The following is a 25639-nucleotide window of genomic DNA, read 5'->3' as shown; positions in this document are numbered from 1 at the left end:
AATTAATAATAAAAAATAATTAAGTTCAGAATGATAGTATATGATAATAGTTCGATCTTTACTATTATCGTGCAACAAAAAGACAAAATTATGTCAATGATTTATGTCATTCCACTGGGTTGCAACTTTGGCATTCATTGTAATGAATATGTAAAAAGCCAGGTGCTTAGGTTGCACTTTAGAATCAACAATCAGCTGGAACTAGAGGGTATCATGCTTAGTGAAATAAGTCAAGCGGAGAAAGACAACTATCATATGATCTCCCTGATATGAGGAAGTGGAGATGCAACATGGGGGGTTAAGGGGGTAGAAGAAGAATAAATGAAACAAGATGGGATTGGGAGGGAGACAAACCATAAGTGACTCTTAATCTCACAAAACAAACTGAGGGTTGCTGGGGGGGGGGGGTGTAGGAGGGGGGTGGGGCTATGGACATTGGGGAGGGTATGTGCTTTAGTGAGTGCTGTGAAGTGTGTAAACATGGCAATTCACAGACCTTACCCACGGGGATAAAAATATATGTTTATAAAAAATAAAAATAAAAAGAATCAACAATCAGCAAGAAGTATATATGTTGGAGAATCAGAACCTGAACCAGAATCTAGGCAGACCTTTTTTTCCCCCCAAGCAAGAAGAATATAAGAAATGCAGATTATGTGTGTCAGATATTGACTGTTCCACAAACTTAAGGAGAGAGGTATGCAAGGCAAGCCTTGGTGTGCAGTTTTAAAAAGTATGTCATGAAAAGTGTCAGTGCTGTCTGCCTGGAGCTAGTTCTGCATAGTTTCCAAGTGGTATTTTTATCTTGTAATTATGTAAAAAGTCACACTGACAGAAATCCACCAGCACATGTGATAGAATCACATTCTTCTCTGGCCATTCCTGAGATGTGTGTAGGTTTTAAAGTATATGGTAGTACAGAGAGGTCAAATCCTAGAAAGGCATGAATTTTCTATTAGAGTAAAAGATAATGGTGGCAATGGGAAACTATATATTACAATAGCGGGAAATCCAAGACCTCTTTCATCTGGCTCCCCTATCTGCTGTCAAGAACGAAGCTGACTTAGAACTGAATATTGCAGTAAATATTGATTTAGTCTTCTCAAAATGATGAAATGTTTGTGTTGGATTATGCGATTTCATTTAATGTCTCCACATAGCACTTTGATACATTTTGTGTGACATATTATATAATTCTCCAAATTATTTCCTAGTTAATTAATTAATTAAAAACAAATAACAAAGCAACAGTGCCTTGCTAGCTTAAGAGAAATATTCGTCACTCACTTTCATAAACTAGAAATGTGAAAATCTTCCTCAATTTGTTTGTCTCTTAACAGCGCCTTCTTCCTCCTCATCCTGATGTCCTCCAAGTCCTATCATTTCAACCTTTCCTCCTGTTCCAGATCTACTCTCTTAGTCCAGTTCCTTGTTTTCTCTGATTTCTTTTGTTTCCCTGCCATCAGTTTCTCCCTAGTCTGTTTCATGCAATGCCACAAAAGCATCTTCAAAATTAAGTTGTAACCATGTCATAATTCTGCTTTTTTTTTTTTTTGAAGTGTTATTTCCTATGGCTTTTTATTCCCACAGCACAAAATTTAGCTTCTTGGGTTCAGCCCTTCTACAGTTTGGCTACAACCCTAATTCTATGCTTTTTTTTCCTGCCTCATCAACCTCAACAGTCTTCCACTCAATGTACGTTCTAAAATTCTCACACTCCCCAAAGAGGCCATGCCCTTTCACACATGATCCCCACAGCCTAGAATGTCCTTCAGGTCAGTTTCACAAGTGATGACATGGGCATCTACTATCCACCAGACACTGTTCTGGAGACTGGAAAACAAAAATAATAAGATAAAGATCCTGTCAGTTAGTCCAGAGTCTCATAGTAAGGGCAACAGGCATCCAAACAAATAATAATAATGGACTATAATGCACACAAAATAGAAATAGACATTAAAAGCAGAGGCAGCATAGAGGGGAGAGTACTAAACTGTCTGGAGAGAGTGCGACAAAGAAGGATGTCAGGGTTCAGATGGACAAGAAGGGAAAGAAAACAGGAATGACAAGGGGCCCTGGGGCACGAAAGAGCTTCACATTTTCAGGGAGCAGGAAGATCTTCCACGTATAATGCAGACACATAAAATGCAGTGATGATGAACTATTCAGTTAAAAGTGGTGAAGAAGCTACATTTTGTGGTATGTGTCTTTTACCACAATTAAATTTTGTTTTAATTATTTAAAATAAATGCAATGGGGAGCATATCTAAGACTGGAATACACAACCGCCTATCTTCTCCCTCCAAAGTCATCTTCGTTCTTGACAGCAGATAGGGGAGCCAGATGAAAGAGGTCTTGGATTTCCCGCTATTGTAATATATAGTTTCCCATTGCCACCATTATTTTTTACTCTAATAGAAAATTCAAGCCTTTCTAGGATTTGACCTCTCTGTACTACCATATACTTTAAAACCTACACACAGCTTGCCAACTCCTACTCATCTTTTAGGATCAGCTCAGGTATCTAAATAACCCCTTCCTTAGAATCCCCATGTGAAAAATAAACTAAAAAATGGATGAAAGACCTAAATGTGAGACAGGAATCCATCAAAATCCTAGAGGAGAACACGGGCAGCAGTATCTTCAATCTCAGCCACAGCAACTTCTTGCTAGACACATCTTCAAAGGCAAGGGAAACAAAGACAAAAATGAACTATTGGAACTTCATCAAGATAAAAATCTTTTGCACAGCAGAGAAACAGTCAACAAAACCAAAAGACAACCGATAAAATGGGAGAAGATATTTGTAAATGTTTTATCAGAAAAAGGGCTAGTGTCCAAGATCTGTAAAGAACTTACCAAATGCAACACCCTTTGGGGACAAATAATCCAGCCAAGAAATGGACAGAAGACATGAACAGACATTTTTGCAAAGAGGACATCCAGATGGCCAACAGACACATGAAAAATGCTCAACATCACATGGTATCAGGGAAATACAAACCAAAACCACCATGCGATACCACCTCACACTAGTCAGAATGGCTAAAATTAACAAGTCAGGAAACAACAGATGCTGGGGAGGATGCAGAGAAAGGGGAACCCTCCTACACTGCTGGTGGGAATGTAAGCTGGTGCAGCCACTCTGGAAAACAGCATGGAGGTTCCTCAAAATGTTGAAAATAGAGATACCCTATGACCCAGCAATTGCACTGCTAGATATTTGCCCCAAACATACAAATGTAGTGATCTGAAGTGGCACCTGCATCCCAATGTTTATAGCAGCCATGTCCACCATGGCAAATTATGGAAAGAGCCCAAATGTCCATCAGCAGATGAATGGGTAAAGGAGATGCCATATGTGTACACACACACATACACACACAGGAATATTATTCAGCCTTCAAAAATGAAATCTTGGCAATGAGATCTTGGCATTTGCAACAGTGTGGATGGCACATAATACCCTAGGATATTATGCTAAGCAAAATAAGTCCATCAGAGAAAGACAATTATCATATGATCTCACTGATAAGTGGAATTTAAGAAACAAAACAGAGGATCGTAGGGGAAGAGAGGGAAAAATAAAACAAGATGAAATCAGAGAGGGAGAAAAACCATGAGGGACTCTTAACTATAGGAAACAAACTGAGGGCTGCTGGAAGGGAGGGAGGGAGGTGGTGAGATGGGAAAACTGGGTGAAGGGTCTTAAGGAGGGCACGTGATGTAATGAGCACTGGGTGTGATATAAGACTGATGGATCACTGACCTCTACCTCAAACTAATAGTACACTAAATGTTAATTAATTGAATTTAAATAAAATAAAATAAAAAGAATCCCCATGTGATTCCCTCAGCCTGTCATCTCTTTTCTGTGCTCCCTTAGAATGCACAGGCCTCCTTTAGAGTACCTAGTCAGAGTGTATGGAAAGTTTTATTGACTCCTCTGTTTTCCCCAACAAGACCATGAATTCCTTAAGGGCTGGCACCATTACTTAAACAAGCATAGGTCCTATATCTCCATAAGAATTATTTATTGAATTAAGTTGTTGGTTCACTATTAATTAACCATGTGTCAGACACAACACTAATGTAGTGATATACTACAAGCATGATCTCCTTTTACCCGTATAGCAACTGCATAAGGATAGATACAGTTGTCATTTCTGTTCTAAAGACAAGGAACCTGGGCAAATGAGAAGCGAGGTATCGGCCAAAAGTCACACAGCCAGTAGAGATTTGAAGCCAGATTGAAGCCAAACTGTTTTTTTTTTGTTTTTTTTTTAAATGATTATATGTTTTTTTCCCGTTTTTTAAAATATTTTATTTATTTGTTTGATAGTGAGAAAGAGAGAGAGAGAGAGCACATACACAAGCAGGGGGAGCAGCAGGCAGAGGGAGAAGCAGGCCTTCTGCTGAGCAGGGAGCCTGATGTGGGGCTTGATCCCAGGACCCTGGAATCATGACCTGAGCCAAAGGCAGACTCTTAACGACTGAGCCACCCAGACGCCCCAAGCCAAACTGTTATTTTAATGACAAAGGAATAGATCAATAGAAAATGTTTCCAAGGGGATAAAGAAGGAAGTGGAGATCTTTTCAGTTGAGAAGATTTAGCAGGAAGAACTGACCTAGTAGATATCAGATTGAACTACGTATTTTGCTGAAGTAATTTCATTTAAAACCATTTCAGCCTCAGGAAATCTCCATGAGATCTAGATACCCTTCAGGACAGTTGGGTCCTGTTGAGAGCTCTCTTCTGGGTTGTAGACTGCCAACCTCTCATCTTAGCGTCACGTCCTTCACAGAGAAGAGAGTACTGCGCTTTTCTTCCCCATAGAAGGGCACGAATCTTATCACCCCTGAGACCACATCCAAAGCTCCCAAAGCTCCCACTTCCAGATACCATCACAGTGGAGCGTAGGTTCAGCATATGAATCTGGAGGGCACATAGTCAGCCATAACACTGTGCCGATTAAATCCAGCTTTCTTCCATCTCAAACCTGAACCTGCTCAGCTACACCCCTCTAAATTCATGACTACTGATCTCAAGTGTAGCCTTCATGTGCCTGGAAATGACACTTCATTTTCTGTGTCTCTCGTTCACTCTCCCACTGCCCCTCTTCATCTCTCTCGCCTGACGACTTTGCTTACTATTTCATCCAGAAACTACAAGGAACCAGAAGAAAAATTCCCCAGCTTGCACTCCTGCATGTATCCACTTTCCTGCATCTGAGTCCATAAGCTGTGCCCTGCATCCTGTTACTATGAACTGATCATGTTCCTACCCAAGGCCAGCACTTTCTCTTCTGCACCAGATCCTGTCTGTCTGCCTTACCCCAGTATGCTTAACTATCCCTCCAACAATGCTCCCAGCTTTCTTCAGGTGATCCATTTTTCCCTTTCTCTTGGATCATTCCCATCAACATCAAACCTGTTGCAATTTCTCTCATCTTAAACAAAACAAAACCTCAAACCATCACTTTCATTCATATCCCCCTTCAGTTTTCTGTGCCATTATAGAAAAGCTTCTCAAAAGAACTGTCTGTTCTCATGCTCAAATTCCTCTACTCCCATCTTCTGAGTTCTCTTCAGATAGGTTCACCACTCATCAGTAGAGTGAAACTTTTCCTATTAAGGTTACCAATGCTCTTCATTTTGTCCAATGCAAAAATATATTCCCAATCCCCATCTTTTGGGGACTATCAGCATTTAAACAGTTGATGTGGCCTACCTGATGTTGAAACTTTGTTTGGCTTCCAGAACACCATACTCTCTTGATTTATCTTCCTTTCTGCCTAACTCCCTCTTTGTCTTCTTTGCTGATTCATTCTCAACACCCCAAGCAAAATCCATTCATATTTAACACCCTCTAATTTAGAATAAATAATGTAGTTCATTTTTTTAAAAGGATTTTATTTATTTATTTATCAGGCAGAGATCACAAGTAGGCAGAGAGGCAGGCAGAGAGAGAGAGGGGTGGGGGTAAGCAGGCTCCCCACCAAGCAGAGAGCCCGATGTGGGGTTCGATCCCAGGACCCCAGGACCATGACTTGAGCTGAAAGCAGAGGCTTAACCCACTGAGCCACCCAGGCACCCCAACAATGTAGTTCATTTTGCAGCAAGTGTGCTTTCCTGATTTTATCTTCTCATCTGTAATTTAATTAGTTTTCATTCTCTGAGCATATACCAACTGTCTAACAGGGGAACCTCAGAGGTATGCTGGGTGGTGAAGGGAAACCAGGTCACGGATAACCAGTTACTCACTGATCCTTGTGTGTCCTCTCTGTTGTAGTGTGTTCCTGTCATCCAGTCGGATCAGCAGTCCTTCCTTTCAGCTCAGTAACCTTCTGTGACCCCAGCAATGGTGACTGCCCTTGCAAGCCTGGGGTGGCAGGACCACACTGTGACAGGTGTATGGTGGGATACTGGGGCTTCGGAGACTATGGCTGCAGGCCCTGTGACTGCGCAGGGAGCTGTGACCCCCTCACAGGAGACTGCATCAGCAGGTGAATGCTCATGGCTCTTGCTCTGTCCGTGTGTCATTCAGATTCTTCTGACAATCTGATAGTGATCTGGAAAATCTTACATGCTGTCAGTGGAGCAAAAATGTATTTGCACCGTATTTTTAAGAATCTTTGTCAAATTGCAGAGTAACTTGTTCTCGCAGGATTCTAGAAATGGTCTGGTTCATTTTGCAGAATAAATTATTCTTAATAATAGGCCCTTAAAACACTATTTCTGAAAACTAAAAGGATGGGAAGGTACCCGATTAGGTTTAAGTCTCCACATATATGTTCATTTCATTCAAGTTCTAAGAAAGTCCTTAACTTCATCATTTTCTGTTTTATTAGCAGCACAGACATAGACTGGTATCATGAAATTCCTCACTTCCATCCCATGCACAATAAAAGCGAACCAACCTGGGAGTGGGAGGATGAGCAAGGATTTTCTGCACTTCGACACTCAGGTGAGACAATGGCTATAACCAGTTATCATATTTCCAGGTCTAGTCTCTAGTCACAGTGATTCATGACAAATTAGAAAATAACCCTTGGATCCTAGCAAGGGAACTCATTAGTTCTGAGGTTAATAAAGTAGTGACACCCCTGCCGACAAGCATAAAACCATTAGAGAGAGCCAAAGAGTATTTTAACAAGATTTTGTTTATTTTCTGATTATTAGAGTAACATTTCTTTCTTTTTTTTTTAATATTTTATTTATTTATTTGACAGACAGAGATCACAAGTAGGCAGAGAGTCAGGCAGAGAGAGAGGAGGAAGCAGGCTCCCCGCTGAGCAGAGAGCCCGATGCGGGGCTCGATCCCAGGACCCTGGGATCATGACCTGAGCCGAAGGCAGAGGCTTTAACCCACTGAGCCACCCAGGCGTCCCTAGAGTAACATTTCTAACTAGTATAGAAAATCTGGAAAATGCAAAACACCACAGTAAAAAAATATCAAATCTCATTACCCAAACCATTAGATTTTTGGTTTGTTTCCCTCTCTACAACATACTGTTTTACTGGGGTGAGAGCTAATTGAATATATCAGGTTTGGAAGTGGAGAAATTCATTTAAAGGAAAAAGATTATTACAGACCTAGCATAACTTAATATACACAAAGCTAAGGCGAACTCCTTATGTTTTATTTTTTTTTGCAACTAGAAAACAAAAATAATTTTACAAGCCAAATAACAAAACCAATAAAATTCAGATAAAATTATTTGAATAAATACTATTATTAATAATATATAGTAAAATAAGTTATTATATATTATATATAATAAATAATATATAATAATATTCAAGTAATAAAATTCATTACTTGAATATGAAAAGTGATTTTTACTGAAGCCAAGACACTCTTTCCTACATAAATATGGTTCTTTAAATCTAAAAAATCTCTATACTCTTTCCTCTGACTCGGTTTTCTTATGATGTTTATCTGTTTCTTTGTTGGATGAGCATGCTGTGATATTGGTGTGAATACATGGGTTCTGTGTTCATCCCGCCTCTATTCTTTTCTTGTAGAAAGGCAAGTTGTTCTATTCAGCACCAACTTGCTCCATAACACAAACACAAATGTGGGCATGAAATCTTGTGTAAGCATTTGGTTATAAAGTGCTTCCCAAATGATCCAAAGGAAACTTAATAATAAATTTTTTAAAAACATTTTTAGTGGGTTGGCATATAACTTATTAGTTTAGGTGTACAACATAATAATGACCCCTTATTTGTATGTATTGTGAAATGTTCACCAAAAATTTTTTTATCAAACATCACAAATGCCAAATATGTATTGTGAACACCCACTTACACACCTGTTAATGTTACCAAATTTTAAGTTTTGCCATAATTGTTTCATATTTTTATTTAAATTTTAAAGTGTTATAGATACATTTGAAGACCTGCACCAATCTCCAAATTTACTAGCCTTCCTTACTCCATGAACTTTCATGTTTTTACTATTTTGCTACTTCTATAAATAGAAAGTGTTTTTAAAATTGCATGTATGTAATAACCTACCTAGGCCTTTAAAACTTTTCTTTGCTCTGAATATGTATTTTTTTAGATTTAAGCATTCTATTATTTGAATATGACATTTTTTATCCTCTCATTGTTTGCCATTTAGGATATTATTAATTTTCAATTTCCCACTGTTATATGTAATGCTACAACGAATGTTCTTTTTTTAAAATAATTTTTTAAAGGATTTTATTTATTTATTTGAGAGAAAGCTAGCCCCGGAGGGTGGGGGAGCAGCAGAGGGAGAGAGACAAGCAGACTCCCAACCCAGCAGGGAGCACAATCAACTGAGCCATCCTGGTGCCCCAACAAATGCTCTCTTAAATGTGATTTGGTGAATTTAAGGAGTTTCACTAGAGCAGGGGCTGGCAAACTAGCACTCAGACCAAATCTGGCCTGCTGACTGTTTGTCTACACTGCACAAGATACCTGCTCTAATGTTTATAGTTATCATTTAAATAGTTAATAAAATTAATACCTGCATAGTATCTTTAACTTTGTCTCTTAACCTGTAAATCCCAACACATTTATTATCTATCCCTTTATAGAAAATGTTTGTTGATCCTTCTCCTAGGGTATAACCCAGCCGCTATTGGGTCACAAGTGTGCTTTTTTATCAAATTTACCAATATTGCCAAATAGATCTCCAAAGTGGTTATACAGATTTGCATTCTACCAGCAAAGTATGACATCCTGTTGCTTCATATCCTCACTGATACTTTGTATTTATTTAACAAAAATTTTTTTAAAGATTTTATTTATTTGACACAGAGAGATCACAAGTAGGCAGAGAGGCAGGCAGAGAGAGAGGAGGAAGCAGGCTCCCTGCTGAGCAGAGAGGCCGATGTGGGGCTCGATCCCAGGACTCTGGGATCATGACCCGAGCTGAAGGCAGAGGCTTAACCCACTGAGCCACCCAGGCGCCCCTGTTTAACAAATTTTTATATAACACACACAAGGGACCAAGCACTATTCTACCTCACTAATGCTGACGCAATTCTCAACTCATTTAATATTTTTGGGCTTCTACAGTTAACATTACCAAATCTCTCAACTTTTGCCAATCTGATGATTATGGACTGGGGCCTCGCCATTTTAAATTGTATTTTTCTGATTACTAACAGTTTTAGTAATTTTTCACACTTTCTTCGTTATTTAGGTCTCTTTCTCTGTGTATTTCCAATTTTGTCATTTTCTCACTAATTAGTGATTCCTTATAAATTCATTCATCTACCCCACAAATATTTATCGAATACCCATAATGTATGCCAGTACTGTAAATACATTAAGAGAACAGAACAAGGCGCCTGGGTGGCTCAGTGGGTTAAGCCGCTGCCTTCGGCTCAGGTCATGATCTCAGGGTCCTGGGATCGAGTCCCGCATCGGGCTCTTTGCTCAGCAGGGAGCCTGCTTCCTCCTCTCTCTTTCTCTGCCTGCCTCTCTGTCTACTTGTGATCTCTCTCTGTCAAATAAATAAATAAAATCTTTAAAAAAAAAAAAAAAAAAAAAAAAGAGAACAGAACAGATTTAAAAAAAAAAAAAAAAAAAAAAAAACCCAGGCTCCAAGGAGCCTACATTCTTGTCTTCTTAGAAGACAACTAATAAATAAGTAAAATATTTAGTGTCATGTTGTCTAATACAATAGAGAAATAAAGCAGGGAAGAGATGATAAGTGGCCAGGAGGGGCATACTTTTATAAAAAAACGTGATCGGGTAACTGAGTGGCTCAATGGGTTAAACCTCTGCCTTCAGCTCAGATCATGATCTCAGGGTCCTGGGAATGAGCCCCGCATCAGGCTCGCTGTTCATTGGGGGGGGCCTGCTTCCCCCACTCTCTCTGTGCCTGCTGCTCTGTCTGCTTGTGATCTCTCTCTCTGTGTCAAACAAATAAATAAAAATCTTAAAAAAAAAAAGTGATCAAGGGAAATCCTATGGAAGGTGACATATGAGGTTAAAAAACAAAACAAAACAAAACACTAAACTAAACTAAAAAAGAGAGAAAGAGAGGTATACAGATAAAAGAGGGAGGAGAGTTTAGGCAGAAGAAACAGCAAGTGCAAAAGCCCTGAGGTCAACAAGGAGACCAGGGTCACTGGGGCAGAGTAAGAAACAACAATTTTAATATACTCTTATAGAAAACTTATGAACTCTTCAAGAATCAAGAACCCAAATTTGAGAAACACTGGTACTTACAATTCTGTGTCATGGTTTTTTTCACCTAACATAATCTTATGATCATTTTCCTAATGGTTTCATTTTAGGTTTAGAATGTGGGAAAGATGAAGGAATACAAAGTAGTCATATTTATCTTTTTTAGCATTTGAAAAAGAAAAATCTTTCCCATTTATTTTTGGCCTCAATGCTAAATAGTCCGAATTTTGTAATTTTAACTTTAACCATTTTTGAAACTTCTCTTCTGTTTTTCTAACACAATGGTTTTCATAATTATTCAACTTTGCCTGCCAAGCCAAATCTGTAAAAATCAAGTGTTTAGGACCATAGGACATACATTAAGCCAATCATGTTACTAGGGAGTTGGCAACACACCAACTCAGCACATAACATGCTGGCATCAGAATCACTCTAGACTCACATCCACAACAGCTGTTAGGTCTGTAATACCCCTAGAGAGTCTCTGAAATTTATCTGGAAGAGCTCCAGTTTGAGGAAGCCATTGTTCGGTTTCCTGCTAAATATCCGTATTCCCATTGGGTATAGAATAGTGCTGTGCTCGTGGCACCTTTTTTAAACAAAAGAAAAAGAAGGGTAATCAGTTTTTGAAGCAGCATGATTCATTCTCAAATATATGTGCCTCCCTACCTATTTACCTACCATAAGTTTCCCAAACTAGAAATATAATGCACTATACCAACAAGATACCCTTAACTTCTACTACTTCTTAGGAGACAGAGAACATTGGATGTAAAATTTTACCTCCTGTACAACAAATCTAGCTTGAATTAGTACCATAGAGCTTGTACAACAAAACTGGCTTTAAATAGTTCTACAGAATTTATACAAGAAATCTGGTTTTAACCAGTACCACAGAACTGTAAATAGTATTCTTTTCTTCCCTTCCAGGTTTCCTTTAAGAAAACACATCTGGGTTAAAGCCTAATCAACAAAGATTCATTCAAAAACAAATTTTAGGGGCATCTGAGTGGCTCAGTTGGTTAAGCATCAGACTTTTGGTTTCAGCTCAGGTCATGCTCTCAGAATTATGAAATTGAGCCCCGCAAAAGGCTCTCTCCCCCTTCCACCCTGTTTGCCCCTCCCCGCCAATCTCTCTCACAATACGTAAATAAAATCTTTTAAAAAAATGATTACAGGGGCGCCTGGGTGGCTCAGAGGGTTAAAGCCTCTGCCTTCAGCTCAGGTCATGATCCCAGGGTCCTGGGATCGAGCCCCGCATCGGGCTCTCTCCTTGTTGGGGAGCTCGCTTCCTCCTCTCTCTCTCTCTGCCTGCCTCTCTGCCTACTTGTGATCTCTCTCTCTGTCGAATAAATAAAATCTTAAAAAAAAAATGATTACAATGGTAATCTTTATGAAAAAAAATTTAATGTCTGATTTCTTAACATATGAAAAAGGAGTATTGGAAAACGACCACAAAAAGATCCTCAAATAACAGAACTTTGTATGTTCTAATTGGCTGAAGGACTACAAAGAAAACCATCAGTTGAGTAATAATATATACCATTTGGAGTTGCATCAGGTTTTTTAGCAAGGTAGTTACCATACTCTCCAGCTTTGGTGGAATTATCAAAGGCCACAGGCTATCCACTTAGGTTACTCCAATATCTGAATGAGTAACCCTCTCTGCCATGTTTAGATTATATGCAATATTATTTAACAAGTCACGGCAGATAATTTTAAGCACCTCAGGTTTCTCATTCCCACTATTTAATTCCACTGTGATTTTCCACTTGCATATCTCATTCTCTAGTTTCTAGAGCAGCTTTAGTTAGAGCCAATATGTCACTATTTGCCACATCACCATGTCTACCCAACCTCATCTCACCAGAATCATATTCTCATTTCCACGTGGATGTTTTGTCAGCAACTCTAATTCATTATATTCTCCCCGTACTAGACGTCTGTTGTTTTTGCCTAACCAGATCCATTTCCTCTTTATTCCTGCTATTTCTGTGGTAGCTCAACCCAATTTTGCTCTGGGGAGCCACACTTCCCCACCCTCCATTTAATACAGTTTTGGCCCGGCTAATCAGATGTGCTCTCCCGGGAATTTAAATCTTAAGCTGAAAGGGACAAGATCTGAAAGTGATCCCAGTTCATGATTCCAAAGGCAAATCCACGAAAGGGGCTGCACAACAGCTCCTGCTACCTACATCTCTGCAGCTCTCCTGATTCATGCCTTTTCTAAGTTCTGGTTCTTCAGCTTTTTCTCCTCTCTGTGAGCTACTCCATATCCCTTCAACAATTAAGTTAAACCACGATTGCAACAAAAAGCCTTAACTTGTACACCCCTGCAGTGCTCTCCTCCTAACTTCCTTATTTCCATTAGTAATACTTCAATCTTCTGTCACCTTGGTTCCAAGGTAACAGGAAAACTCCAAGTTCAACCTTTGGCTTCCTCTTCCAATCCATTGACAGGATTTTTAGACCCTAAGTCTGCAGCCTCCCTTAAAATTTCTTCCTCTCTAGACCTACAGCCACCTCTTTAGTTCAACTGAGCCACATTTCATCTGACTTAAGACAGTACAGTGGAAAGATCAGGGGCTTCAGATTCTCCCAAACCCAGGCAAAAAATCTGGCTCTTCTACTTGTTAGTTATGTTGCCTTGGACAAACTAATTAACATCTCTGTTTATTTTTTCATTTGTTAATAATGTCTATCTCATTAGATTATTATGAATATTAAACAAGATCATAACGTTCCGTATATAATTTATGGCTTGTGGTTGGCGCTCAATTCAGTTACTGTTGCTATCATCAGTTTCATCAGCTTCTAACTAGTCTCTACTTCCATTTTCTCTCCATTTCAGTACTATTGATACAGTATATGTCTTATTTCATGTAATTTCTTCAATCTGATAAGCTTTGAAAATTCCCCTTTATCAATGGGCAAAATGGGTGGAGGGGAGTGGGAAATACAGGCTTCCATTTATGAAATTAGTAAATCATGGGAATAAAGGCATAGCATAGGGAATATAGTCAATGGTATTTTAACAGCACTGCGTGGTGACAGATGATAGTTACACTTGTGCACTTGTGGAGACACAGTATAACATATAACTTGTTGAATCACCTGAAACTAATGTAACATTGTGTGTGACCTATACTCAAATCTTTTAAAAAATCCTCTTTCTCTAACAAATTAAGTTCAGGCCTTAACTGCCTATTAATCAAGGTCCTCCATGGTACCTACTACTATCCACAATTCAATCTGTATCCAGGGAAAACAGAACCACTGACTTTTCCATGAACACACTCAGCTCTTCTCTCTTTCATTTATTTCCTCACTCTCTTATCTCTACATTCTTGTCAAATCTCTACCTGTTAGAATCTTCGATGAGTAAATAAATATAAGACACTTAAAATAGTGCCTGGCACACAGTAACTGCTCCTTAGTAAGTGTTACCAACTTCCATGCCACTCGATGCCTACAAAATGCAATGCATGAGGGCAGAAGGAGAGGGATGATAAAATTATATCGAATTGTTAAGTAAGTAAGAAGGGAAATTCTACCCCTTCTGGGTTCTAGGAATATAAAGATAAATAAGTCATAACTGTCATCATCAAGGATCACAGTTTAGAGAGGAAGCAGATAAATCAATGAGAATGCCATATATAGACTCTGTCAAAGGTATTTTGAAAGTCTTCTACAGGGCCTGGCAAATGTCTGATACAAAATAACTGTCATGCATTATTTAAACTGTTGGGAGAAAGCACCCGACCTATTCTTCAGAGTCCATTTCAAAACCTTCTTCGGCCATGTAGCCTTTTCCCACCTTCCCAAGATGTGACCCTCCCACCCAAGCATATCGAACCCCTCTTAGAACACTTAGCACTGTGTGTACACTTGCTTTATTCATCTTGCTGAATTATAAGCCTTCAGACAAGAATTGTTTATTGTTCATCTTTATATATTCTTAAGTATATAGCATTATGTCCTGTACATAATAGGTGCTCAATAAATACTTTTAAGTTGGATGGCATTACTTTCAAAGGACTTGCTCAATTATTTCACTATATTTGACTTTTGCTGTGGTGAACATTAATTGTAAAAAGACAGTTGTCTTTCCTCTAGTTTATCTATTCAGTTATTCTTTTCCATTAGCATGGAATCTTAATACTGGACTATACCTGTCATAACATCAATTATAAGCATTAAAATATACCCTTATTCCTACTTCTATTTTTTTTAAGTCAATACCTTATTGAATGGTAACTAATTCAATTTAGAAAGTGACTCTACTTTGTTTGAATGACTTTTTATGGTTTCTTAGTATTTATGGATTATGGTGTATGAATCACTCAAGCCTTAAAGAGTTCTACAACCTGATACCGAAAACTAAGATAACACTGTATGTTAATTATACTTCCGTTTAAAAAATGAGTTATGATACCTGGGTGTACTTGCTGGGTTTTTTTTTCTCTTCTTCATTTCTAAATAACTAACACCATTTTTCATTTATTTTCTGTAGGTAAATGTGAATGTAAAGAACAGGTGTTAGGAAACTCCAAGGCATTCTGTGGGATGAAATATTCATATGGTAAGTCTGAAGTCCTTGAATGCTTCTAAGAATCTATTCAAACCAGGTACAAAGAGTATTTTTAGGAATTGGGAAGCTTAGTCTATGGCATTCTCAATATATTAAAGCATTAGTCTTATATAATAATACTTAATAAAGATGGTGTTGATTGTTCTGGTGAGGGCAGGAAGCTGGTTGAGCAAAGGCAAGCCCATCTTACTATAAGCAAAAGAGGCAAGTAACAAAAAATGAAAAACCATGATCCATAATCTTTTCTTGTGGATGCTTTTTGTGTTATAATCTAAAAGGGAAGTCTCTGGCCACTAAAATGATTCCTGTGCCAGTTTCATGTAGTAATACCAGTTTTGAGTAGTAATCTGTGCCAGTTATCATGTAGTAATACTAAGAAAAATCAGTTCAAACACTATTTCACAGTGATTAAGAGCTCGAATTTTGGATTCAGACCTGTATGGGTTTGATTTCTGGTCTATTGCATGGGTAACTTAACCTCTCCAGACTTCTTCATCTGTAAAATAGGGATGATGCCACCTGTCCCATAAGATGGGATTTTTGAAAAGCAGACAGGATAATATCTAGCACACACTATATCCTCAGTAACTGGTAGGGGGAAGAAAGAGGATATATATTTGGGGAGCACTGAGCTTAGCTGCCTATCCAAGCCTCTTCCCGGCCCTCTCTGTATATTCTGGACTCCTGTACCTTTCAAATACCAGGAAAATATAGAGAAAGGAAAATGTCATTGCCCTAAGTAAAGACTGTTACTATCTTCAAATTCTAAATGGCTTTATGTTTACTATTAAAGCAAATTAGATGCCTTATCTTGCCAACATATTCCTGACTAGTATTTAAGGCTTTTTATTGTTCCATAATTCGTACTGCCTGAAAGACACATTTCAATGAAGAGAAAATTTTAAGTCACGATTTCTGAAACCAAGTGTTTAGGTTCTTGATAACATTGTATTTAATCTCATAAAAGATAAAAAAGTAAATGTTAAAAACCTCATAAATCTTATCTAAAATTACATATTTCCCTGCTTTCACCTGACAACTTGGCTAAATAATAGAAGAAAATTTTTGAAATGTATAGTGCTCAATAAAGAAAAGTTAGTTCAGAGAAAATGGTATTTGCTATCAAAAGCAAAAAAAAAAAAATAACAATTTAGTTCAAATGTAGTCAGGTTAGTGGAAATATCAACTGGTTTTGACTATTACATATATTTATTAGCTCTCTAAATTTACAAACAACTTCACTGGCATCTTTTAATACAACTGTATTCTTTTCTGCTTAAGAAAACACTCAGGATGCCTGTGTGGCTCAGTGGGTTAAGCCTCTGCCTTCAGCTCAGGTCATGATCTCAGGGTCCTGAAATTGAGCTCTACAATGGGCAGGCAGAGAAAGAGGAGGAAGCAGCCTCCCTGCTGAGCAGAGAGCCCAATCTTTATTTAAAAAAAGAAAGAAAGAAAGAAAACTTGGACACTCTTAATAATGTAATTAAATACCTTGTTCTTATTAGATGTAATATACCTACAGACTTGGAAAAAAATGGTTTCTCCCTCCCCATTCTACTAATGGGGGGAAAAAAACTGATTCATTTGTTTATTCCTTTGGCAAATACTTATTAAGCTATAATAGTGAGTAGATGAGGTCCCAGTTCTCTTTGAGTATATAATCTAGTAGAAAAACAATAGTGAACATTCATTGAGCATTAGCCATGAGTGGGGCACTATGCTACATACCCTTCATTTATTTGTATATCTTATTGGGATTCCAGTCCAAATTCTACCTCTAACTGACTGGTCATGCAAATTTGGGAAGTTCAATTAATTTCTTAAAACTTGCTCCCTCAAACATAAAACAAGACTAGATGAACTTTTAAGACCCATTAAAAGTCTAAAATTTGGTGATTCTATTAAAAAAAGCTATTATCTGACAACCTTATTCTCAGGAATTGGGACCAACCAGTATAGGGTTCCCTCAATACACAAAATTTTCCATCAAGGTTTAGTTGAGAACGTAAAAACTCTTCTGACTATATAGAACACTACAACCAGTGTTCCTTAGGTGTACTTTCTTCCCCACCCCAAATTATTCCACTCCTTAATCCCCAGCCACATCCAATTCACAGATGGAAGAGCAGAGCATAATAGAATTATGAGTTATAGAGAATACTGAAGCTCTGCCGTCATGTGGAAAGACAGCCACCCTAACCCCAGTCAGCTTGCATTTTACATCCAGGGAAGGAGATTAAATAATCAATATTTAATTATTTAATCTCTTTAGAATATATAAAATATATTCTGTAGTAACATTTTGTTTGTTCTTTGATGTAACTTAAATACACAATGAACCACAGAGTAAAATATAGTCAGAATCTAAATATAAAACATTCTACTTCCTATACATCTTCTTTCTATTTGGATTTGATAGCTAAATGTGTCTAGGACTATGTTTGAAGTAGGCAAATGGCTGATAATCTCTTAGCATAATGATATGGGAAACAGCAATTGAAAATGTCTAAGAAGGAAGAGTATAGTTAGTATAGATAAATAAGGTGAAACCAATGGAAAAGTTAGTGAGCCTAATGATTTTTTTCCTAATGATTTTTTGAGATTTTTAAAAATTCCAGTATAGTTAACATACAGTTTTATATTAGTTTCTGTTGTATAATACAGTGATTCAACAGTTCTACATATTACTCAGTGCTCATCAAATTGAGCTTAATGATTTTTAAAGCAAATTTCCATCATCATTAATTAATTTTTTTATTATACTCTGAGATGCGTTCTTAAGTCATTACAAGTTCAAAAAGCAATATGAAATTCTATGCATTTTGATGTTATGAATTATGTTGTTACAGTTTTAAAAATAAAGATTTTATCAGCTCACGATAAAGGATCTCATGCTGAGGTCAATGTGAAGATAAAAAAAGTTTTAAAATCTACCAAATTGAAAATTTTACGAGGAAAACGAACATTATATCCAGAATCATGGACTAACAGAGGTTGCACTTGTCCAATCCTCAATCCTGGTAAGCATTAGACTCTTCTAGCTTGATAAATACTTTGTCTCTGCTGATTTGCTCCTTGTCTTAACATTCGCTAAACCACAACTGAAATAAACTCACCAAAAGTATCTCTCCTTTTCACCATCTGAATTCTGGGCAAAATCCAAATGGAATTTTTTGAACTGACATCAAAAAATTATTCTCTTCCACATGTTCTATGAAAATAAAATATTTTAAAATCCAGCAGTATAGTATTTTCTGTCCTAAAAGAGAAGTCTCAGCTTGGTTCCAGGTGCCAGTAGCATAGAAAACACTTTCATAAATTTAGAGGCCACTAACAAACACTTCACCTGAAAGCAAGGTCCTATTATGGTGCCCTGGGTAGAACTTGCTCCCAGGGGAAATTCAAATGCAAAATTCCATCTGTGCAAATAATATTGAATTCATTTTTTACAATTGCATGAGAAGCATCTGTGTCTCCTGGATAGAAAACAACTCTCAAATTCTCATCATTTTGTTTTTCATTAAACGATCATTCTGGCTTCAAATTAGAAACAGCAGAAATTAAAACAACAACAACAAACCATTGTAGAATCTTAGAGAATCTTGAAATTAAGGGAATTTGCATCTTTAAATGTAATTATAGTGGAAGAGCCAGTGAGTTAGTGTGCGATTCTTAACCTTCACACTCTAGAAGTAAACTTTCATACTGTGTCATAAGCTGCTTATTTGTCTCCTTTATTAAATTTGAGGATGGGATTTAGATATTTGATCATAGCATCTCTAGGACTTACCACTAGTACCAAAATAATAACATAGTACCCAGATAATAAGTTCTATTAAAACAAGCATATTTTGGGGGACACCTGAGTGGCTTAGAGTCCATTAAGCATCTGCCTATGATCCTGGAGTCCAGAGACTGACCCCCCTGTGGAGCTCCCTGCTCAGTGGAGAGCCTGCTTCTCCCTCCACCTCCTTCTTCTGCTTGTGCTTGCATTTTCTTTCTCTCTTTCCCTCTCTCTCTGACAAATAAAGTCTTAAAAAAACTATATTTTTAAAAATCCTCCATATTTCCCACTTCATGTAGTTGCCATTTGTGTCTTAATTGCATTGCTAATACAGGTGCATAATTTATGTTTTGTATCTAATTCCTTTTCAATAAAAGTCCAGGGAATCCCAGTTATGTTTATAAGAAGTCACTGTGGTCTTTGATTAATAACTGAAAGAGATAACTGAGTGACAAAGAAAAAAATGAAACTATCAATGAAATATTCCCCCCAACCTAAACAACCTAAAATATAAAACTCTTGGATTTTTGACTGTTGACTAATCTCTTACATCCCTTTATACCATTTTAATATTTTAAAAATTCATTTGAATTTTAATAAGGAAAAGGAAACCATGTTTTAAATAATAAATATGTTTATGAAGAACAAATGAAGTAATCAGAATCTTAGATTTTGAACATAAGAAATGAAGATTCCTTAATTTAAGTTCTACTTCCCAATAATCTGTGTGTAGAGGCTCTTCTTATAAGCACTTTTTACTATCTTGAAAAAAGAAAAAATAATCTGCCCAGTTTTTAGTAAGACAGTGAAAAAAAATGAAAAAGCTTTGAGCATCTGAGCCACCCTCCAGGATGTGAACTATATTTCTGCTAGAGTCAAAGAATCAACTGAGTTCATCACAATTGAAAACATACGTGCAATTATTCAAAGAATCCTTAAAAACATGTTTACTCACTTTGAAGAAAAGACGGGAACCTGCCAAAGCAAAACCAGACACTCTTTCATTTCACTTTGTTTTCCCATTTTTACAAGTTCAATAGCTAGGGCCAAAGAAAGCTGATAAGAAAATTCGGAAACCTTACATGCCAACTAGCTTCCTCTGCTACTTTTTGAACAGGAACAATCTAATTGGCAACCCTGGAAATTCATTCATTCCTACATTCATACATACATTTACTCATTCATCAATCAATTTAGAATATCAAGACTAGCCCTAAACTAGTACATTTCCCTTTTCTATGGAAACAAACTTTGTGCCCTTAAACAGGTAGTAAAGTAGATGTCGAAAGCAAAAAAATAGGAAAGTAAAAAGTAAATGCTAGTAAGTGATACAACAGATAACATTGTTTCCCATGCTAATTTTTGGCATCATGCTGCTCCCTAATTAGTGGATTCACACAGTATCATTTCTATTAGTTCAATATATATTCACACTTTAAATTAGTGGCAAACTCCTATAGGATGTGTTCTTTTTATCGTTTCAAAGTAAATTCAGGGGCGCCTGGGTGGCTCAGTGGGTTAAGCCGCTGCCTTCGGCTCAGGTCATGATCTCAGGGTCCTGGGATCGAGTCCCGCATCGGGCTCTCTGCTCAGCAGGGAGCCTGCTTCCTCCTCTCTCTCTCTGTCTGCCTCTCTGCCTACTTGTGATCTCTCTCTGTCGAATAAATAAATAAAATCTTTAAAAAAAAAAAAAAAAAAAAAAAAAAAAGTAAATTCATTTAAAATACTAAACTTAACAATGAAGTTTCCTAAAAATTATTTGTTGTATTTTTATATGAGGATTTTATTACTTTGTATGCTACAAACAATATCAAGATCATTATATTTAATTAGTCTATTAATTAAACATTGGGATTCTTTTTCATGCAGATGCTAAGGTTACTCTTCAAATAATTTAAATACCTTATGGTCCATCTTACATTTGTGCTCTCCGGTGTTAATTAAAATCTCTACCATTATTTTCCTTTTTTTTTTTTTTTGAAAACACCATTATAGCTATTTCTTTTAATAATACTCTTAAAAACCCTCTCACTATAGAAGCTATACACATGTACATTATAAAAATTTAGAGGAAAATTTAAAACTTCATATTTCTTACTTCCAGGGCTTCTCTCTGTTAATAGCTTAGTGCAAATCCTTCAAGGCCTTTCTCTGTGCATGTATATATTGTACTTTTTAACCAAAATAAAATGATAGTATGCTCCATTCTGTAGCCTACTTTATTTAGTTAGTGATCATTGCCTTCAATTATAGTTTATTTTCATATATCCTAATACTCAGACCATATTCCAATTTCCTAGCTGGTCTCAAATGTTCTTTAGAACTAGTTTGTCCTTGTCAGTGTTCAATCCAGCATCACACATTATATCTGGTTTTTAAGTCTCCTAAGTCTCTTTTATTCAAGCACAGTTCCTTTCTTAATTGTTGTTGAAGAAATGTTAGTGTTGAAGAATCCAGGCCAAGTGTTCTGTAGATTATTTTACCTTCTATATTTGTCTGGTTAGTTCCTCGTGGTGTCATTTAGCTTGTCCCTCTACCTCCTATGTTTCTTGTAATCTCTAAGGAAAATCTTGACAGATTCAAGATAAACATTTTGACTAGAATCCATTAGAGATACTGCTGGGTAGATACTTCATGTTAAATCATATCAGAAGATGAGATGCATAGGACCTGGATAATCCACCATCAGCGTTGCTAAACTTGACCCTGGGGTTAGAGTGATGACAGTCTGATCCCTCCATTGGGCAGTTTCGTTTTTTCCTTTTGAGACTAAAAAATAACAAGTGTGGTGTTACTTGGTCATGATACAAACATCCGGTTTCCCAGTGGCCATTGATTTAATGATGTTACCACCAACAGGTAATCCTTCCTAAATCAGTAATTTCATTAGAGCTTGAGAAACAATGTTTTCCTGATTCTCCTCATTCACTAGCTGACATTCTTCTGTAAGGGGACTTTCTTTTTCAAGCTGGGCTATAGGTTACCGTTCAGTATGTTTTCTATTGTAAAGGCAAGATAAAAGCTAAATTCTTTCCTCATAATTCCCAAAATGCTTACCTTTCAAAGTAAGGGGTGATTTTAACAGTTGTTTCAAAAGATGACAAACTAGTTTTTCTCTGAATTAAGCTTTTTCAAGTATCATTTTGGAATTACGGATTTTTGTTGATTCGGTATGTTTTGATAGATACAATCATTATGTTCCTGGGTGCTCAAATTATCACAGCTTTAGCAAGTTGTAACCCTTTCTTGCTAGCTCCCTTGCCCTTTTACAATGATCCCAATTAATCTTTGAGAGCTTCCTTGATTTTTAGCACAGTAAGATGCCCCATGCTACCTTGTATCTTCCTGTCCTGGACCTGCAGTAGCATTTCTGCAAGAAGCCTTGTTCTGTTTTGTTTTGTTTTTAGTGAGCACTGTTTAATTAGATACCACAATATGTCTATTATAGGTGTTTATTGTATTGGGATGCCTTTTTTCCAGGTCATTTCAGTGGATGAACAACAACAACAACAAATATATATATATATACACATATTTATGTATAAATATATGTATACATATGTATACATATTTATGTATAAATATATACACATATTTATGTGTATATATATTATTTTTATTTTATTAATATATAGTAATTTATATATATACCTATAAAGCCATGAGTTTAAATTAATACTTTCAGTTTAATTTTAACATCTATTATTTTCTCTTAAGTTTTAAAGTTTATGTCTCTTTATCTTGGAAAGTTTTCTTTTATAAACATAATTACTTATTTGCTTATCCTATAACATTGAAGAAAATTGTTTCAAAATACCAATATTGATATTATAACAAATACCAACTGAAGGAGATTAATAAGTAATGAGACTGTCCTTTGATTATTCTGTACATTAGCCAAAAATTTTTATTTGAAGCCTTAAAATGAATTTTGAATTTAATATGACAAACAAACATCCCGTATTCCAAAAACTCATTGACTTTCTATAGGATGTATGTGTTACTTTGCATTATTCATAACTTTCTTCCAATATGTTTTCCCAAATGGTTGTTTCACTTTTATAAAATCCTCCTTAATATGCACTTCGACACATGGTGAGTTTCCAAGAAATACCACTTTATAGCAGTATGCTAAGTACCATAGAATCCTCACTTCTTTACCATAGAGAGTGGTAACAGTAGAGAGTAAAAATTCTACAGTTCAACAAACCTGAGCTTATGTCAGAGTGCTACTATTCACTTGTAGACACTGAATAAGTTTTGAATCTTGCTGAGCCTTAGTTTCCCTATTTGTGAAACAAGAAAACAGTAATACCTACTTCATAGGGTTATTTTCAAGATTAAATGAAATAATACAGGGGCGCCTGGGTGGCTCAGTGGGTTAAAGCCTCTGCCTTCGGCTCAGGTCATGATCCCAGGGTCCTGGGATAGAGCCCCGCATTGGGCTCTGTGCTTGGCAGGGAGCCTGCTTCCCTCTCTCTCTCTCTCTGCCTGCCTCTCTGCCTACTTGTGATCTGTCAAATAAATAAATAAATCTTTTTAATAAATAAATAAATGAAATAATACATGTAAGCCACTTATCACACTGTAAAAGTTTATCAAGAGCCAGCTGTCACTCCCTGTGATCCTATTTCAGTGCATATAAAGCCACCGAAGTCACATCTCTCCTCTTCCATAATTTTTGATACTATATGGCCCCTAACTTTGTTCTCTTTTAGGTTTGGAATACCTTGTGGCAGGACATGAAGATGTAAGAACAGGCAAACTAGTCGTGAATATGAAAAGTTTTGTCCAGCACTGGAAGCCATCCCTTGGAAGAAAAGTCATGGATATTTTAAAAAGAGAGTGCAAGTAGCAACAAAGGTATAGAGCTGGTATAGCGCACATAATGGCACTTCTCTACGTATGAAACACAAACTTAATGGAAAGGAGACCTCAAAAACAAAACTGGAACTTTTAAAGTGCCAAAATATATAGAAATATTCCAATGCATGGGCCTAGTCTAACCTGTCTCTTGGGGGGCCAGATTTAAATACAGTTTGCTTCATAAAGACAAATGAAAAATCCTCCACTGATACCTGCCTCTTATGGGACTGATTCTGTAATTCGTAACTATTAAGGGTATTTTTAATAGCAGTATGATATTTAGCAGTAATCCATTAAAAGCAGTACATCTAACAAGGACTCCTTCCAGCTTCAGATATGCTACTTATATTTGTGCTACTTAAAGTAATCAAGGATGTTTTAAGAACTCCCCAACCCTACTATCAAAAAAAAAGGTTTTTCTTAAAAAAGAGCCTTTTGTGTGATGTGTGTGAACTTTGGTCTGCGGAGTGTTAAATGGAACCTCCCCACATGTATATAGTATTTCCTTGTATAAAGCACTTTACTACCTACCACTTGTGTTGAGAAAGTTTGAAGACCATGTTGGACAGAAAGAAAAATAGAGGGCGAGTAAGAAAACCTACTGAAACAGAAACACTGCCACTATGTGTGGACAAAAGGAAGTTGTATGTTATAGCTCTGAACACTTGGAAAAAACCTAAAAGGAGAACATGTTTGCATATGAAGTCTCAGCTATAGGTTAGACTCCACAGATACCAGCCGTGATGAAAAATTTTTTAAAAAACAAGATGAGACTTTAAAATAAGAGGAAGAAGAAATCTAAGTGTAGCAATATGCTTGCATGAAGAGGAAATGGACTTTACATTTTTAAAACTCATTTATTTGCAATGCACGTGTATACATGGCAAAAATTATTGTAGACACAGAATTTGTGTTTATTTTTGTGTTTAGTATTTAAACCTGAATGTTGAAACAGCTTCCTCCGTATCTTTATTAACAGTATATGGCCATTGTATTTACTCATTTTTTTGACACAATGTATGTGATAGTTCACCAAATAACAGTTATCTTTATTAGCCATCTTCTGTACCTGTGCACAACCACAATACATACAGTTTCTTCTGTACTTGAATATACAAAACTAAGCCACAGTGCCATAAGATTAACTTCACATACAGAACATATTTTTTTTTCCTGAGGTCCTGTGGACTTGCAAAATATATATATATATATATATATTGCTCTGTTAATTTTTTTATATTTCATATATGTAATAAAGGAATATGATTTCCTGATTTTTGTCTCATTTCCTGATCAACTCTGCTAAAGATTACTTTGTCTTAATAAGGGAACGCACACCTAAATCCTCAAATTAATAAAATCAATGAAGGGCCTGGTATTTCTGCTCTTTTACTCTGGGGTGTGGCAATAGAGTGAAAGCTAATTCAGACGGGATTAGTTTCTGTAGATTTTGGACATTAACTTTTATCAGATGCAGTGCATTTTAATACTACATTTACTTTTTAAAAAGCAATGGGAAGTTCATCATTGAAAATACAGAAAACCAGGCACCTGGGTGCACAGTTGTTTAGACATCTGACTCTTGGTTTCGGCCAGGTCATGATCTCAGGGTGGTGAGATCAAGCCCCACGTAGTTGGGACTCTGCTTGAGATTCTCTCCCTCTCCCTCTGCCCACCCAATCTTGAAAGAAGAAAGAAGAAAGATAGAAAGAGAGAAAGAGAGA

General features: G+C 36.8%; 1 protein-coding gene across 2 annotated transcripts in view; it reads left to right on the top strand.

Annotated features, from left to right (window-relative positions):
- The window catches only part of NTN4 (netrin 4), a 113825-nt gene extending 88636 nt beyond the window's left edge, over nucleotides 1–25189 (top strand). The window contains exons 6-10 of one of the 2 annotated variants that reach the window (XM_059186564.1): nucleotides 6293–6506; nucleotides 6855–6967; nucleotides 15188–15256; nucleotides 18115–18285; nucleotides 23768–25189. In XM_059186564.1, the coding sequence (XP_059042547.1) occupies nucleotides 6293–6506; nucleotides 6855–6967; nucleotides 15188–15256; nucleotides 18115–18285; nucleotides 23768–23904 (704 nt within the window). In that variant the 3' untranslated portion in view covers nucleotides 23905–25189. Of the gene's footprint in view, nucleotides 1–6292; nucleotides 6507–6851; nucleotides 6968–15187; nucleotides 15257–18114; nucleotides 18286–23767 lie in introns of both variants that reach the window. The other variant, XM_059186563.1, reaches the window with a different exon arrangement.
- The last annotated feature ends 450 nt before the right edge of the window (nucleotides 25190–25639 follow it).

The sequence above is a fragment of the Mustela lutreola genome, chromosome 8, assembly GCF_030435805.1.
Source record: "Mustela lutreola isolate mMusLut2 chromosome 8, mMusLut2.pri, whole genome shotgun sequence".
NCBI lineage: Eukaryota > Metazoa > Chordata > Mammalia > Carnivora > Mustelidae > Mustela > Mustela lutreola.
This window is presented reverse-complemented; position numbering and strand designations above follow the sequence as displayed.